The following is an 18,421-nucleotide window of genomic DNA, read 5'->3' as shown; positions in this document are numbered from 1 at the left end:
ACTTAAAACAAAGAGTGGCACTAGCTTCAGCACATTGAATGTCTTAGTGGAGCTCAAAAGCAAATGTAGTAGTAGGTGCAGAGTGGTTGGTGTCCAATTAATGTTCTCTTACTGATGGGCAATTTTCAGGAACCCCCTCCGTTTCTGGGTTGGGGTCTTTTGGAGCAGCTTTGGCTAGGGTCAGGGGTTATTTAAAATTGCCTTGTCTCCCCTTTTCACTGGTATATGCCTTCTGTCAGCAGACAGCCATCACCTGCAAGATTCCCTTAATTTAAAAAACTGGGTTACAGTAACAACTTTTTGGATATTAAGCCACCACCAACTCTTACCAGAGCCAGGGACCCAATTTCCAAAATGTAGCAGCAGCATCCATCCCTGTTATACTTTATATTACTTGAACTGTCCCGTTAGCAGAGTTAAACCACAAGCGAATGACACTTTTCTTTATGGCGTTTGAAAAGACAATGTTGTGAATAATGTTTTAGTATTACTAATCATTTATCTGTTCTACATCTCTTCTCACTGAGAGCAAAGCATTTTATATTCCTCTGGATTAGCACTGTAAGTTGAAAGGGCATTTAGAAAATCCTCCAGCGGACAGAGACCAGCCCTGCATCCTCTTGGAACCAGCTCCTGTGGAAAGACAAGACAAATCAACATTTACGTCACCAAAAAAAACTGCCATTACAAGAGGCCCTTGGGCAAAAAAACCCCAAAAAACCAAAACTTATACTTTGTGGTCCTCTCCAGATGCTATTAGACTCCTAATAGTACCAGTCAGTGGTCAGAGATGATGGGATTTGTAGTCTAGTAACAACTACAGGGCCTATCCTGACATACAGCATCAGTACTGTAACTAGCATCAGTACTGCCAGCCTTTCAAGGAGAAGAGAGTTGCTTTAAAGTTACCAAAAGTTAGCTTGAAACAGGTATAAGATCCCCACATTCCAGATTCAGTAATTTATCTGTTAACAGCCTTTGTATTTAGATGTAGTGGAAGCTAAAGTATGGGATTTGCCTCCTGCCCAAATCTCACTTGAGGTCCCATTTATATGTGTAACATCACCAGCATGGAGCCTCCTACCTCTCCATTGTAGAGCAGCCGTATAAACCAGTCCTTGGAACGCTGGTAAAGTTCTAGTGTCATGTCTGCTGCGTATGGAGGCCACTTGAAATCAAAAACCCCCAGAGCCAATAACAGTGGGAAGAGGGTAACATCATGAACAGCGTACAGAGCAAGCTTTCTAAAATAAGAGCACAAGTGACACAAATTCAGTCTTACTGATGACATATACACATTGTGTATTGCAGCTGCATTTACACTGAATCTCAAGTCAGTTGGTAGATGTAATAAGCTAAATTGAGAATTATCAGGGTAATAGCATTCCATCCTCTCATTTTGTTCTCTTGTCTTCCACATATGATGAGCACCTAGTTTGTATTCGTTCATATGAAACTGCTTTTGTGAGCCAAGTTCTACACAACTCCCGGTTAAAATTAGGATATTTACAAGTCACCTTTACCCAGTTAAAAATAAATACATAAATCTTAAATGGTACAATTGTCACTGTTCCATCAACTCCTGCTCCCCTTTGTCTGTCCCATTTCCCCTTTTAATGGTTTTAGCTTGTAGATGCTGCTCAATGAGATGTTCTGCCAATACCATAAATACCAATAATCTACATACCTGGCCTTGATTTCAGGAGAGGAAGGATCCATTGCCACCTTAATGTTCTTCTCTATCATATTGAGTAGAGGACCAACTGACATCTTGAGGGTCTCTCTAGTCAGAAATAAAACAGAAATCCATTAAAAAATGTTTCTAACAAGAGTTACAACATCTTTCTAAAGAGTTGCAACATCTTTTAACAGTTCTAGATAATGTTTCTAAAGAGTTGCAACATCTTTTAACAGTTCTAGATAACTGGCGGAACTTAGTAGGAACAGGAGCAGGTTTAAAAGTAAAGGTTCCTGGCTAGCAGAGACACACACAACTAGTCTGTACAAGAAGTCCATGTTTTAAAAAAGGAACAGTGATCCTGTGTTTTGTCTTGCAGTATGCCCGGCTTACCACCCATACCATCCCTGGGACTGCTCACCTTAAATTGGATTTTATGACATAAAGGAGTGAGTCTATAGCCCTCTGCTCAATCAGTTGCATGAAACTCTTCAGAATAGGGCAACTAGGCAGATCGTGTGCCTGAAAGACAGCATAGTGTTAATTAAAATAATAACTCTAAGGCTGCAGTGACAAATGGCACCACTACTTTAGATCAGGCATGGACACGCATGTGCTTATGGTTAGATATCATAACATGGACATGCACTTGGAACAAGTTGTGTTAGAGGACTGGCCTAGTTCCTTGTTAAGTCTAAAGACGAAGAACAATGTGAACACATAGATATATGAATAGTTATACTGTATTACTGTTACAATAAGCAAGTGAGTGATTCCCTTTAAAAACAACAACAACAAGCCTTTAGTTTTAACTTGGACAAGCTGAAAACATCTTCATGAAGTGGACAGATTTCAGTTCAAGACATACAGTATGAATGGTTCCGATTACCATTTCCTCCTATGTCTTATGTTAGCTACTACAATGCTGGCTGCCACAGTCAGGCAACGTGATTACCTGAAGGGTATCAATATTCATTTTGTTTATTTAACAAATTACTGCTTACTTCAAAAAGAAAAACCCAAGCAGTTTACAAAAGCAATATAAAAACAAACAGCAAGTTACATTTAAAAAATAAAATATAAAACCAGTAATTTTAAAACAATTGCATAATGGGTCAGTGCATCTGGCTGTTAACCAGAACGTTGGTGGTTCGAGCCCACCCTGGGACAGCGGTGGGCAGGATTCCTGTGTTGCAGGGGGTTGGACTAGATGACCCCTGGGAACCCCTTCCAACCATACAATTCTATGAGACTGGATCAGAAGGACAATAGCAGGATAGGGAAAGTTTACAACGAGGAACCTGGGTTTGATTTCATTTCATTTCCTACAAGTTTTAAGTATTCAGTTCAGTGAGGCGTATGGTTGTACAAAAATGGCTTTCAAACTCGGCTGCAGGAAACCCTGGGGTGGTTAGAAGCATCTCGGAGAAAGAAGCTCTGTAATGACGGTGCACAGCTTCTTCAGACGAATCCACAAAGAAAGGGAGCCCTGAATGTTGAAAGCACACATCTTTATTGCTGTTAAATGCTTTGCTTTTACTGATTGATAATTATACTGGTTTACCCAGCTAGAGCATTATTTTTCCCATTACAACATTTCTAGCCTACTCTATATGTATTGATCTCAGGATAAGATATAACAACAAAACAATCCTTGGCCACTTAAAAGCCTAAGCATCCGTAACAGTCATGTTCAGCATACAGTATTCAGTATGCCCTCTACTGTAACTGATGTAACCCCTTAAAATGTCTCGGTACGCAAGCTTTTCCCACATCCAATTTAATCTTTAGTGCCAAACCCAAGATAAAGTGGAGTAGCAGGCCTTTGCCAATATCCCACCTTGGACCACTTAAGAGTCTGGTTAGGTCCAACTTGGGATGTGTTATCTGTTCATATGATGCACTGGGGATCACTCTAATATTGGGGAAAGCACAGATACACCCTAAGGAGGGAATTACAGAATTGGGCCCAACCTCTGATATGCTAACTGCTTCATGTAACCTACTTCTGTGTCATCGGGTCCTAGGTAATATCTATTAAGAGAAATTCAGTGGATACAAGCTACTTTGGAGATTTTCATAAGCAAGGACAGCAAGAAAGAGCTTATATATTTTGCCAGTGTAAAAGGCAACACTTTTTTTTTTTGGATGGAGAGAAAGATAAAAAGGAAGTGTTAAAATTCAGACAATTAAGACAAAAGACAAAAAATGTGACGTTTGAAGAGGGAGTTGAAGGAAGATACATGGTTACCTCTCTTGCCAGAGCTGTCTTGGCCATTTTCCTATTTGCAACAAGAGCTACTCTGCTGAATAGTTGCTAGCACAGAAATGGTGAACACGTGGCACTCCATATGTTGCTCGACTACAACTCCCATCATCCCTGGGCATGGGGTATTCTGGCTTGGGCTAATGGGAGCTGGAGCCCATCAGCACCTGGGTGGTCACACTGCTCTACTGCCTTCACCACAGCTTCTCCCACAGACTTGCATGAATCACTTGGATGGCTAAAGAAAACAGGCTTCTTCCTATGAAGGCACAGCGTACCTGTTCTGCAAAAATGTTGTCAAAAAGGAGAAAGAAGTTCGCCCCATTCTTGCTGTCAAGGCCCATCTTCTCTTTAATGGTCTTCAGATCCTCTGCAATTCCTGGATGCACAAGAAGCATATTGGCCAGCCCCTCTCTATCAAAGAAAAACAAAAGATTCAGAATAATGCATAAATGGTAATCTGCACAAGCTACTGTCCTTGGATCCCCCTGCTTGTTAGAAGGGGGAAAGTGCAGGGCTGTTTGGCTTGAAATGATTGCTCGAGCAATAGACAACTAAATGCATCAGAATTACTGTATATACTCGTGTATAAACTGACTTTTTCAGCACATTTTTTATGCTGAAAAAGCCCCCCCCCCCCCGGCTTATACCCTTCCTTCTTCTGCCAGTTTGTGGTGTGGTGAACCAGCTTATACTCTCGAGTCAATAAGGCTTCCCAGTTTTTTGTGGTAAAATTAGGTGCCTTGGCTTATATTCGGGTCGGCTTATACTCTAGTATATATGGCAGTTACAAAAAAGCAAGAGGTCTTAAGCATGTGAAAGCAATTTTTCCTTGGTTGACTCAGATCTTTTTCAGGGCAAATAACTAAATAGCTCTTGCCTCACTAAGGCAGATGTTAATGACCAATGGCGCCCCAGATGTTGCTGGACGCCACCTCCTAACAGCCAGCATGGCCAGGAGGCCAGCAACATCTGGAAGGGACCACAGGTTAGCTGCACCATTGTATGAGAGTAGCCTATTGCCAGGGGCACCACGTTGGGGGGGGGCGCGGGGGACCAAGGCCACGGGGCATGCTTGCATCATGTGTGCACGCCACGCTAATGTTGCACGGCCCCAGGCCCTTCAGTTGCAGGGACAAGATGGCATGCTTGCCTACAGCCACCTTTGAAAATACCTAATTTTGCCACAGCTTTCCCTGAAAAGGAAACCGTTACGGATGCAGTTCTTAAAGGAGAAGCAGAATTGCATATGGGGTTGTTTTATAATATAGTGATGATAATAGCATCGTATTGGCTCTGCCAGGAGTTAGGGAATTGGCGTTCACTCTCTGTCCCATGGGCTTTTGACACAAGCGTGATCACACTTGCTTTTATTTGAGCTGACTGGGCACCAGTTACGCAGTTCACCGAATCACCAGAATTGTCAAGCAGCACATTGGAGAGCTGTTTCCCATCATAATCCCAGAGGAGCCTACAGCAAGCACATTAGCCGTTCCACAAAATGCAACCGGTTGCTACAGTATAAGTTTGGGGAAACAAATGCTATCATCTGAGTCGTTTAAATAGTCAAGCTGTAAGACGCAGAAGTATGGTAGGCTACTTCATAAGTTTTCATTCCAACTGCTTTTTTTTAATTTAAATTGTTTGAAAATAGTTATTCACAACATACAACTACTCTAACATACAATAAGAGCATGATTTGCTTTGGCTATTTTGTCCTCGTCTCGCAGTCTTCCACGTCAGCAGCTTTTAGGCTATGGCATGATCTGACACAATCATTCCCTAAGGAGACTTTTCCAATGGCATAAAAGGTGCGGGGAAAGAGGCAAAGTAAGAATGGCAAGCCTGGGCTTGCTTCACAGATGAACGCTGGAACTGTTCTGTGAGGGATGCAACAAGCCAACCGCCCCCAGGAAGTCAGGTGTCTTTCAGGTTCAAGCGTGTATGAAGGCTCAAACTGGAGCATGTGAAAATGTGCAGCTCCCCAGCCCAGCAAACCTTTGCACAAGTTCCTGATAAAGATGATTCTGAATGCAGCTCAATCCTCCTTGCAAGAGGAGGAGCAGGGGTGGCTAGGCTATGCCCCTCTGCCCAGTTTGAACACTTCTCACATATTCTTTTAAATACTTGGAACAGGTACAGAACCGTTCACAGGGTTTAGGGGAGCACATTGCTTTTGGCAATCAACTGATCTCGTGCATATAATTTAGGTCAAGGCCTTGCTGCAATAACTACTGCACTTTCTGTCTGCACACTGGAACCAGACAGAGAGTTTGTGGCAGGTTACCTGTTCAGGAGTTTCAGTCCATGGCAGTTCACTGGGTTGGGATAAAGGATTTCAGAGTCTGCTTCATCTGTAACTATGGTAATGGGTCCTGTACAAGACAAAAAACATTGAATCCACTTGCAATTCATGGTTTAAACTTTTGGGTTGTTGAGAATTAATTCAAACACATCTTGTACTGATTTAAAATCATTTATAATCCTAGGACAACCGCCTACCCATCTCGACCCTCGTTTGTGCAAAGCTCGTTAGGGAACTTCCCCTGCACTTGGGAGCATACAAGTCTATGCTCCCAATTACATTTGTGCTTCAAGCAAACATTAAATCATGCCTGCAAACTAATAAGGCAAGAGCCCACTGTGCTAAATGCTCAGCAAAGCACACTTATTAACACATGCCTTCAGATACTTGTTGGTGATATATTCTGCTCTTACACAGAACGACTTACACCACATGATTCTCTTACTTGTAAATTAATTTGCACCACAGCATGCCATTATCTTAATCAAAACAGTTTGTAACAGCCACCGTTATAAACATTGGGGTTTACAAAACCACAAGTAAGTGCAGCATTCTTCCCTTCCTAATCATTTCCCAATAATCAGGTTTAACACAATCAGAGTTTCTGCAAGAAACAGTGGTTTATGCACAAATGTTTTGGTAGCAGAACATTGCAATTTACTTAATCCTAGTATTAAACCTTTTGAGATTTAACTTGTTTGTTCGATTCTTCTTCCTGGTCTCTGTGCAGCTCCACATATAAGTATGGTGCCTGCTCAGAGCAGCATATAGAATCTTTGAGAGCAGGGTCGGTTATCTGTGGCCCTCTGGATGTGCTTGGGAATTCTAGCTCCCACCCGCGCCAGCCAGTAAGGGCAATGGCTAGTAATGGTGGGAGTGTTAGTCCAGCAACATCAAGAGGACCCAAGTTCTTTCTCTAAAGCTGGGCAACTAAAGGTTTTGAATAGAGGCTCAACCCTCAAGGTGCATGCCACAGGCAGTATGGCCTTTGCCTTCCCATTTGGTTTTGTTCTGGCTGCCAGTTAGTACAGTAGCATCATTCCGAACCTTCTCCTTAGGAACATGAAAAGAGCCAGCTGGATTAGCCAAGGGCCCATCTAGTCCACAATGGCTGTCCAGTTGCCTATAGCTGGGTCAGCCTTCCCCAATCTGGTCCCCCTATATGTTTTGAACCACAACTCCGATCATGGGAGTTGGGAGGAAGATGGAAGTAGCCAATTTCCCTCTCTGCCCCCCCCCACTTTCCTTCTCATTCTTTCTGCCTGCTTTGTCTCTTTATTTGTTCTGTAAATTTTGCATTTATTTATTATTTATATTCCGCCCTATATCCGGAGGTCTCAGGGTGGTTCACAGAATAAAGTCAAAATACAAAACCACAAAATACATAATCAAAATAAAAAACAACAACCCAATACCCCCCCCAAATAAAACATTTTAAAAGGGCATAGAATGTCAATCAAAGGCCTGGTTAAAAAGGAAACATTTTTGCCTGGTGCCTAAAGGTGTATAATGAAGGCGCCAGGTGAAATTCCCTGGGGAGAGCATTCCACAGATGGGGAGCCACTGCAGAGAAGGCCTGTTCTTGTGTTGCCACCCTCTGGACCTCTCGAGGAGGCACACAAAGGAGGGCCTCAGAAGGAGGGACTGGGTAGGTTCATATGGAAAGAGGCGGTCCTTGAGGTATTGTGATCCTGAGCTGTTTTAAGGCTTTATAGGTCAAAACCAGCACTTTGTATTGGGCCTGGAAACTAATTGGTAGCCAGTGCAGTCAGACCAGGCTCAGTGTAATATGCTCAGACCATCTTGCTCCGGTGAGCAACCTGGCTGCTGAATTTTCCATCTCCTTTAGTTCTCAAGGGTAGTAGGGTGTCCATGGTGCAATGGGCGTGATGCAAGGTGTGCTGACTATGGGGGGGTCAAGATCTCTGCTGTATCAGAAACTCATGACTGATATTTGCCCTGCCTGGGTAAAGGGAGGCATGTAGATGATACCTGCATGCATTCACAAAGGCTTGTGAAGCAGGCATGCAGCAAGAGGTCTACTTGCCTTAGGGCAGTGTTGTGGGAGCACCAAGGGTCTGGGCCCTTCTGAGGCCAGCTCTGCAATATGCTACTAGCTCCTGGGCCAGATGCAGGTGCCACGGTGAGCTCACCTACTGAAAACGTTCCAAACAGCTGCACCCAGTTGCATGACTGTACAGATAAAAGCCCACCAACACCACGAACCTTGCAAACTACATCCTCTACCCTGGGAGTTGCAGCAAGGGAGCCAACATAGCACTCCTTTTCTGAGTAGTCACCAGTTCCTTCTAAACGTGAAATTCCTCATTTAGAGTGCAAGTGTAGCCTATCAGAATCCACTAGGGCAGTGTTTCTCAAGCTCAGGTCCCCAGCTGTTAGACTACAACTCCCATCATCTCTGGCCATCAGTCCTGCTAGATAGGGATGATGGGAGTTGTAGTCCAACAGCTGGGGACCCATGTTTAAGAAACACTGCACTAGGGTATGGTATAATAGACAGTGATAAACAGAAGACCTAGAAAGAGAACAGTGGTGTAAAGGGCAAGGATCTCTGTTAGGAGAGAGACTCCAAGGCAGGACTGCGAACAGAGGAGCAAGGAGCTCCCCTTCATTGCTGACCTTCTTTCTGCTGTTGAAACAGCCCAGCTAGCAAACACCGCGTGGACTCCAGATTCCGAACAATGTTAGTGGAACGGACACTGAAAGACAGAAGGCAGCCAATGAAATAGGGGCACAGTGGGCTGCTCCCTGTACAAACTGACACGGGGTGGGACTTGAGGGGTTTCAGCACTCTGTCGGCCACCAATATGGCAGTACCAAGTGCTGCTATGTTACTTGATGCCTGCTAATCTGCTCTAGCTGGAGATTCTTTGCATCAAACTGAACACAGTGCTGTGTGGGAGAAAGCAAGCGAGGACTTTGGATGAAACTTTGCTAAGGCTTATATGCCATGTGGCTGGGAGGGAGCAGAACAATCAGCAGGAAGGAGCAAGAAAGCTGTTAGGAAGGAAATTGGAGTGTTCGGAGACTCACAAGACCTCAGAAGGTTTGAATGCTGGCGAGAGGAAATGGGTCTCCTCAATGTAACGTCTCCTTAGCCGTTTTCCCAGCGCAAACATCTGCTGCATTCCTACTTTCGTCAGCTGGCCTGCATTCACTCCGCCCTGGGAAGAGAAAAGCTCTGTTGAATGGCTGAAAAAATAAATGGAGATGCAACATTTCCAAAGGAATACATGTTGAGTCACCTTCAGCACTGTTTTTTTGTAGCTTTCTTCGAAAGGAGAATAAGGCCTTGGCCCACCAGCGAGATTTGTTACTGTGTAGTCAAACTTTGTTTCGGCAGGGGTCTCCAAAAGAGCAGGGTCCCATGCCACCTGTTCCAAAAACAAGGATGAAGGAAAAGAAAAAGCATTTGAGTAGGCAACTGGGACCTTCAAGTAGCTAGAAGAGGCTGACAACCCACTACTGTGGAAAATCAAATTCATTTCAGTGGGCTTAGACACACGACAAACTCAGCAAGCTTGCTGCTAAAACATCTCATTCAACGCTCAGGCTGTGCTGCTGCAAAAGGAGCAGGCAGTGACACATTTCACAATCTTCTTACTCCAGGATTTTGAAACGTACAAAAACATCAATGTAGGCATACTTTCTGAGTGTGCCCATGCATGCTCTAATGCAGGCATCCCCAAACTGCGGCCCTCCAGATGTTTTGGCCTACAACTCCCATGATCCCTAGCTAACAGGACCAGTGGTCGGGAAGATGGGAATTGTAGTCCAAAACATCTGGAGGGCCGAAGTTTGGGGATGCCTGCTCTAATGTCTTGAAAAAGTGGCTGCAGCCTCAGCAATGTTTTTACAATAGCAGTAGGGAGGGCTCCTACTCCTGTGTTTGGAGAAGCAGTCAGAGCATGGCAAGGCCTTCTTGGCTGGCCCCTTTTTGTGTGTGTGACAAGAGGAGGAGGAGCAGCAGCAGCAGCAGCAAATAGCTTGTTCTTGTGTGTCATTCTCAAATTTTGACTTTGTGGAGGAGCAGGAGTGGGGTCAGCCTGTGGGGAGTTTGGGGTTTGCTTTGGAATGCTCAGAAGCCATAATGCAATGCATTGACTATGGGATGTGGGGGGTGGGCATGTGGACTGGAGTCTCCGTGTGCTCACCTGTGTCGCCATCCCTTCTTTTTATCCCCTCCCATTTTGTGTGTCTTTGTCTATTGTTCTCCTGCCTTGTGCTTGCTCTCCCTTCATAAGAACTGTGTTTCAAGTTAATTTACTGGGTAAGCCCTAATGAAATGTGCTGCACATGCCTTACGGACGCCAACATAAGGAAGTCTTGCGAAAATGGATCTCTGCAGAACTGCCAGGGCTAAAATACTCTATTCCGCTCTTTTGTTGGTTAAAAAGTCAACAGAGGATTGCTTGCAATTCTTCTAGCCAGGGTTACAAATACAGAGAACCAAGTCATGGTCTTTGCTCAATGCCTCAATTATAGCATCACCTATGGCAGGTGTTCCCACCCTGCTCACCTGATTTGTGGAGGATAAGGCTATCAATGGCCACCAGCTATGGAGGCTATGTTCTATCTCCACTGTCCGAAACAAAATACCTCTGAAGACCAGTTATTTGTGGTTAGAGCACTGTTGCACTCAGGTTCTGCTTATGGGACTCCCATGGGCATCTGGCTGGCCACTGTGAGAACAGAGTGCTAGACTAGATGGGCTTCATCCAGCAGGGCTCTTAAGTTATTAAACAGCTGGTCCTTAGAGGAGAAACTGGTAGGCTGGATGGGGGGCTCCCAATCCCTGCCTTATTCCAAGCACTTGCCTTTGGAAACACTGCAACACAGAAAATACAAATGAGGTTTGCACATATCTGGAATGTTTTAAATATCAGGGTTTCTCTGTATTCATCCTAAGAAGCATATCTGCCATCAATAGTTCTTGGCCACTTCCCCGGAAATTCCACTTTAAAGTGTATGAGTTTAGGAACTTAAAAAAGAGCAATCTCAATTTCTTCACAACTGCACTTCCTACTGATCTAGGTAGTAAATCTGTCAAATCTGTTCATCACCAGAAGTTATCACAAGTTGCCAGGTAGAGCCAAGAGAGGAACATGGCGCATAAGGAAAAATAAACACAACCGTTAATTCTATTCCAACTACAAAATCAAGAGGAAATGCAGATGTTGGGTAAGTGGTTCACAAAGTGGGTAAGTAGAAGTTGCAATGCCTTGTCTGTTTATGCAAGAAAGTGACACAGACAAACTTTGATCTGGTTGAAGCAGAGTGAAAAATTTCCAAATCTGACTATACAGGCTGATTGATGTTCACTGCTATCCTGCACTAATGCAAATGCATGTTTATGCATGCATCTCCTGAAGTTAAAAGGGCAAGAGGCAAGCACCCCAATCAAATTATTTATAGTACTTGGATAGTTAGCCTATGGGTTGGTAACATTCAAGATAGGAGGAGATGCACAAAACAAGGCTATAGAGAAGTAGCACTATAAATGAGTCTCTATTCTCACTAATCAATAGGCACATAACATACAATTTTGAATATTGCAGGGGTTGTATTCCAACTTCCTTCAGCACGGCCAGTGGTCAGGGATGATGATGGGAATTGTTGTCCAGCAATGTCTGGAGGACTGCATACTCCCCATCTCTGGCATACAGTTGCATTTACACCTTCCAGCACTCACAATTTGAGGCTGTAACACCCAGCTGGTAATGAAGGAAGCATCTCGTTGTTGATAGGGTGCAGAGCAGCCCAAGTTAGCACACCCCACCAGTATGAATGGCAGGTATTAAGCAAGTGACCACAATAGAGTTGACCTCACATGGAACTCATTCCCTTAGCTCTGCAGCAGCCCACATTTTAACATAATTCCCACGTTTGTTTCCATGTTCCCTAAATTTTAGAGAATGCCAAGGCATTCTGGGGCAAATAGCCACTTTATCACATTGTGGGTTGGCGGTATAAAGGTGTATTATTGCTGTACCTTCTGTACTTTGGCCTGTGTTCCGCTTGGTGGCTACTGGCACTGAACAAAGCCAAATTTCCCACCTATGCTTCACCTGCTGCCTCGTGAATATACCCACACTGACAGCCCTGAGCTAGTAAGCTCAGCAACCTCTGCTGCTCCTCGGACCACTTCTGCTTCCTCCAACCTGCTCCTAACGTGCCAAATGGCTTTTTAGCTCAGCTGATAGGAATTGATTGCTGTTAGCACCAGGAATTTCCAAGCCCAGGGCATCTTCTGCTCCACTAGAATTTCTGCATGAACATGCCTGATAATTATTTGGCAAGCTGCTGCATTTCATGCCCATTTACAGCACTGGTAATACATTTTTAAAAAACATACCTAGCAGGGTTGTTACAAAGATCAGTGAGACAATGTAGCAGAGATGGTTTGAACACTCAAGGATACCATGTTCCTTTAATCCCCCCTCCTTTTACTACTATCACAACCAGGCATCCCCAACTAGCTGTTTCCCACCAGTGTGAGGCTTGCCTGTGTTGCCCAGATCCAGGGGCAGCATCAGAGGGGGAGGTACCAGGGGGCTCCACTCACTTGCACACTTGCACAGCCTCCTGGCCCTCCTTTTGTCATTGCCTACCTGCGCTCTTAGGAACAGGAAAGTTGCAAAGCATCAGCTGTGCATGCAGGAAGTCCCAAGGTCAACCTTGGGCGTTCTCAGGTAGGACTGGGGAAAGCTCCTGCCTGAAGCTCCAGTGTAGACAACAGATCAGTGGTCTGTAGATCTTCCTAGCCAGCAAACGGCGAGGAGAGCAAAAGGGGTCCCCACCTTGTGCTTCTCACATGGGTGGTTGTGTGGATGGGTGCATGTTTGTGCGTGTGCGCAAGTGAATAGGCAGCGGAAGTGTGTGTGTGCTGGGGTGCTGACAAATAAAATATGGGAGGCAGGTGACCCCACCCCCATATAATTGATCACAAGGCACTGCAGACACACACACTATTTGAATCACAATGCCCATCAACTTGGGGGACAGCCACGTCAAATATTTTATTGGGAGCAAATAATATTTTATTGGGGGGACCTAGGAGTTGGCACCTATGGCAGGGGCAAGAAGCCAAGAGGGGTCGAGTCAACCCAGGGAGGGGTATATTGCTGAATGCCCCCCATGGCCCTTGTTTTTGGGAAGGGCCAGAGGGAAAGGGAAGAGGCATGTATGTATTGAGTGCATTATTTCTGCATGGGGTTCAAGGCGGCACAGATGGTTTCCCCTCTCCCTATTTCATCCCGACGACGACCCTGGGAGGCAGGTTGGGCTGGACGGCAGGCACTGCCTGGCCCAAGGTGACCGGGTGGTGGCCGAGTGCGGACGGCGAGCCCTGCTCTGCCAGCTCCGTCCCTTTCCCCGCAGCCCCGGGGCCCCCTCACCTGCTCCACATCGGGGATGGGTCTCAGCGGAGTGCGGGCGCCGTGCCGGAAAAGAACCTGCACCAGCTTCAGCTCCAGCGGGTCGTCGCCGCCGCGCGGCGCTTTGCTCCTCCTGGGCTCGGCCAGGGCTCTCCTCTTGCTCGCTACGCAGTACGCCAGGGTGCCTAAGATGCCCACGCGAGCCCAGAAACTCATGCTGACCGAGTCCGAGGGCGGGGAGCGGAGTTAGGCAGCTCGCCGCTTGCGCAGCTGCCGGCAGAGTTGCGAAAGCAAAAGTTGCTGTTGCTACTGTTGCCTCACGGGAAGCCCGCCTTCCTCTTCCAGGGCTGGCGCGAGGAAACGCCGAGGCTCGCGGAACAGAGACCTCCTCCCTCCTCCCCCAGTTCAGCAACGCCGCCCGCGTGCACAGACGCTCGTGGGCAGGAGACTCGGCGCCACCCCCAGGAGGACCCTGGGAAATGCGGTTTCTTCAGCAGGGCGCCTGCCCCGGCCAGGAGCCACCAGAAGACTACATCTCCCAGCGGGCGTCGGGGCGCTTTTCCCCAGCCGGTCACGTGTATGACGTGGGCGTTCCCACGGCCAGGCTTGTAAGCATGTTGCAGCCGGCGAAGGGGGAAGGACATCTTTGCCTTCGGGCTTAATCCGCCCTCTGGTTGGTCTCTCTGCAGCAAACATGAGTGGCAGTGTGATCTGTGAGATGTCTCGCATCTCTCCCCAGGACCGTTCACTTGAACTCATACGGGCGATCTTGTTTTATTCGTCTTATTTATGCTCTCCCATCTTGCTGGGTTTTGCAGTGTGTCCAGTTTTCAAATTATTAGTGAATGCGTAGGACACTTTATTCTGCTTTGCCCAGTTAGCTGCCATTCCTTGCCTCTGGGAAGTTCTGAACACTTTCAGTCGCATCCCATGTATGCAAGTCCAAATTTGTTCAGTGGAATTTACTTGCATAAACTCTTTTCCCATGGGGGGGAGTGGGGGGAATGCATAATGGATTCGCAAAACATTTGTATGTGCTTTGTATTTATACTATACATTTATACTATAAATGTAGATTTAGAAAGTATTTCTTTAAATAGGAAAACAGGACATTTCACCACAGTGTGGAAGACTATGATCAACCAGCTGTCCAGGTGCTAACTGTTGATGAGCAACTTCCAAAGTCCCTGCTTTCCATTCTTAAAGTTCTTGCGCAGATCAGAACTGACTTATTCTCAGTGGCTCCAACTGAGATGTATGGGTCAACCTGTATGGGATGCCACTGAGAGGGTGGTGAGTCGCAAGACCTATTCCAGATGCTGGGATCACCAGAAGCAAGAGTTTCTGCAATATACATGCATGCCCATCAATTTCACCCATAAAGGAACAATGCTGGCATCTCATTTGATTATACTGGCATAGGCACACACACCTGGCAAATACAGTATACTTCTGAATTGCTGGAAACCACAGGGAGGTGAGAGAGCTGCTGTGCTGAGATACTGCTTGTGGGCTTCCCATAGGCATCTTTTAACTTAGCTTTTAACTTAGCTGGTCCTGTCACTGTGCCGAGGACATTCCCCACAAACCAGAGGCTTCTGGGGACGGATGTATTTTCACTTCATGCATTCTATGTCTTTGTCCATTCTCTCACCTTTTCCCCAAAGCCCTGCTGCTGGTGTCAAGGAAAGGAGGAGGTAAGAGAAGCAGTATCTAATACAGGCATCCCCAAACTTCGGCTCTCCAGATGTTTTGGACTACAATTCCCATCATCCCTGACCACTGGTCCTGTTAGCTAGGGATCATGGGAGTTGTAGGCCAAAACATCTGGAGGGCCGCAGTTTGGGGATGCCTGATCTAATATGAAATCATAATGTGGGTTTGCATAAAGTGTTCAAAATCTTTTTGTCCACTAGAGAGCAATAGTGGGATTTGGAAATGGATTGCACTGCTCAATAAAAACTCTTCTGTTGGGTAGAAACCAAGATTGGAAAACAGTTCCTTCTCCTTTTAAGTGGCAGAAAACAAAGCAAGATTTCTCATCCAACCAAGCTGGATAATTCATGGTCTATGCATTTAAGCAGTAGGCAAACTCTGCAGTGTAACAAAATGTTCCTGGGTTTAAACCGAATGTCCCAGAGACAGTCTCTGCACCCAGAGGGCTGGGGGGAGAGGGTGTCACGGGGAAAGAACTAGATAAGGAAAGTAATCTTCCTTCGTGTCAACAGGCAATCATAAAAAAACATTTAGCAGCTGACAGTTCCTTGTAAATAATATTTTATCAATGCAGAGCAGCTCCACCCCCAGGTTCCTTTCAAAACCTGCACATGAGAATGAGGGAAAATGAGTGATGGTAGATAGCTACCACGCAGTAGGAGGGTGCTAATAATTTGGCACATTGTAGTGGCAATAGACCTATAAGCAGTCAGAGGTGCATATGGGGGCCACGTATGAAATGTGTGCATATGTGTGTGTGTGTGTGAGAGAGAGAGAGAGAGAGAGACAGACAGACAGACAGACAGACAGACAGAGAAATTGATCTGGTTGATGATGGGAAAGCAGTGCAGAGAGTGTGTGCGCACATTCTGAACTAGGCAAGTTTCTCAAATATTGTGTGTATATGGAGAAGATCCAGCATTTAATCGGAAGAGGTGCATTTTCATAAATATTGCCTTGAATGGGTCGGTATAATTGATAAAAAAATGTTTTGAAGCCCTATGACATTTTAATTGTGAACTGTTTTATTGTGACTTCAGTAAAGGCTGAGCATTTCCACCTGCTCTGCTCCATTAAGAAGCTGTTATTTAGGCAGTTGCCTTCAGGTGGCTGCCAGAGGTATTATGCCAAAGGGAAAGAAACTGGGGAGCCCTCCAGACTGGTCTTTTATCACAGATGTTTCCGCAACATGCTCTTGACACAATAAGACTGTATTAGTGGTGGACTTATTCTGCTTTAGGTTGTTCTACAATGCTTCCCCAATGCTGCCACATTATTTCTACCTGGAGGGGATATAGCGCAACAAAAGTGAGACAAAAATGAAATGGGGTAGTTGTGATATTAAAACCTATGGGCTTTCAGCAGGAAGTTAATGAATATGGACTGATCAGAAACTTAGCAATGTGACCACCCTAAAACTTTGGCAGGTTCAGACAGTATTGAAAGTGGGATCACAAATAATCATGAACGCACAATAAAAAGGATGTCCGGAAGGGGCCCTTGGTAGTTCTTCAATGGTCACCCATCCAGACACTCACCAGAGCCAGAGCCTGCTTAGCTTCAGCAAGAATGTTGGCCTCATGTACCTTCAGACCTGGGAAATTTGTACGTGAAGGAACTATTACAAAGACTATTACAAAATCCCATTGTTTCTCATCCATTTCTCAGGTAGCTGGGGAAGTTTGTATAACAAAATAGGCGTCTCTCCACTTACACTCGTGTGACTTGCGCATGACTTGTGGTCTCTCCCAACTCTATGATTCTATGACACCGCATACATGTGGGCATTGGGAAATAATTAAATCAATTTAAACTGCAAAAAGATGAGGAATGTGGGGAAATGGCTTGAAAAGTGTGGGAAAACATCTAGTAATCCAAAACACTTTGGAGTACCAGTCTACTTGTCTACTTCTGAATCACAGCCAGGAACTTTGAGGTGCCGATCTACCCCATTTCTTCTTGTTTGCACATTGTCCTTCAGTGACGAGGAAGACTGAGAGCCACCATTCATGATAGTCTGGTGAGTGCTGCTGGTTTTTAAAAGGGGGTTTCAAGGGTTTCCAGAGCTTTTACAGGCTTTTTCTGTGGTGTTCCCCACTACAGTATATGCAATTTCACATATACGCCCGGTACCCAGGAATGTAACCTCCATGCCTGTATGTTCAATCTTAAGCATTTATTTGCTGTCATATGTTTGTTCCAATGTGTAATGGTGTTGAAAAGCCTTCAGTCATTTTAAAGGCTTGAAAGGTAGTAGATTCCCACTGCTGATACACCCAACAAGCAATTGATGTCAATAAAGTTTAGTACTCCTATGTGGACCATGTTTCTCATCCCCTTCTGAACTGCTTTCTGTTTCCATTGCCACCCCAGTACTGGACATGGGTGGGGATCCAGCAATGTATAAAGAGGGCTTTAGCCTTGTCTTAGGGATCATGGTATGCACATTCAAGACATTGCTGGTCTTCCCAGCTGTTGCATGTGTGTTATTTTCAGAAGCTCAGTAATCCCTGGGGGGTCATGGGTGGAATTGTGTGAATATGCCGGGTAGCTGAGGTGCAGAGGCTCTGGGAGTTCCTAAGGCAAGAGCATTTCAAAGAGATTATATCAATTTGCAGCCTAGCAGAATCTTGAAGAAAAGAGCAAAAGATTGGGTAAGAGTAGGCATGACTTTTTGAAGGCAAGATACTAAAGAAGAAAAAAGAGGTTGCAATCCTATAATACTTTCCTGGGAGAATGCCCCATTCAACTCAGTGAGATTTCCGAATATAGACAGGTATAGGATTGCAGTGCAGATCACCACTGGAATGCATAGGTTCCTTCCAAAGGGCTGTAGGAATACACTGGATTTATGAATGGCCATGGTAATGCCTTAAATTAAACCAAGGGTGTGACCCATTTTGAGTTTTGTTTCCCAACAGCACCTGTCTCTCTCTTAACAATATCTATTTCCCCACTTCTGAACATATTTTTAGCAGATGTGGCTCCAACTGATTTGAAAGATGCTGCAGATTACAACAGTGCCTGGCCAAGACAGCCAGAATAGTTATGTTTGTCAA

The 18,421-nt window shown here is 45.2% G+C and overlaps 1 protein-coding gene across 1 annotated transcript; it reads right to left on the bottom strand.

Annotated features, from left to right (window-relative positions):
• Nucleotides 1-467: 467 nt before the first annotated feature.
• On the bottom strand, nt 468-14,221 carry ACP6 (acid phosphatase 6, lysophosphatidic). The gene is made up of 10 exons (XM_035114594.3): nt 13,668-14,221; nt 9,516-9,644; nt 9,304-9,434; nt 8,890-8,969; nt 6,232-6,319; nt 4,223-4,358; nt 2,100-2,200; nt 1,688-1,783; nt 1,085-1,244; nt 468-633 (listed from the first exon to the last, which is right to left on the bottom strand). The coding sequence occupies exons 1-10, from the start codon at nt 13,860-13,862 to the stop codon at nt 520-522; spliced, it is 1,230 nt and encodes a 409-aa protein (XP_034970485.1). The 5' UTR covers nt 13,863-14,221; the 3' UTR covers nt 468-519.
• Between the last annotated feature and the right edge of the window lie 4,200 nt (nt 14,222-18,421).

This window comes from Zootoca vivipara, chromosome 4, assembly GCF_965207765.1.
Source record: "Zootoca vivipara chromosome 4, rZooViv2.hap1.1, whole genome shotgun sequence".
NCBI lineage: Eukaryota > Metazoa > Chordata > Lepidosauria > Squamata > Lacertidae > Zootoca > Zootoca vivipara.
The sequence above is the reverse complement of the archived record's forward strand: the minus strand, read 5'-3'. Positions and strand labels throughout refer to the sequence as shown.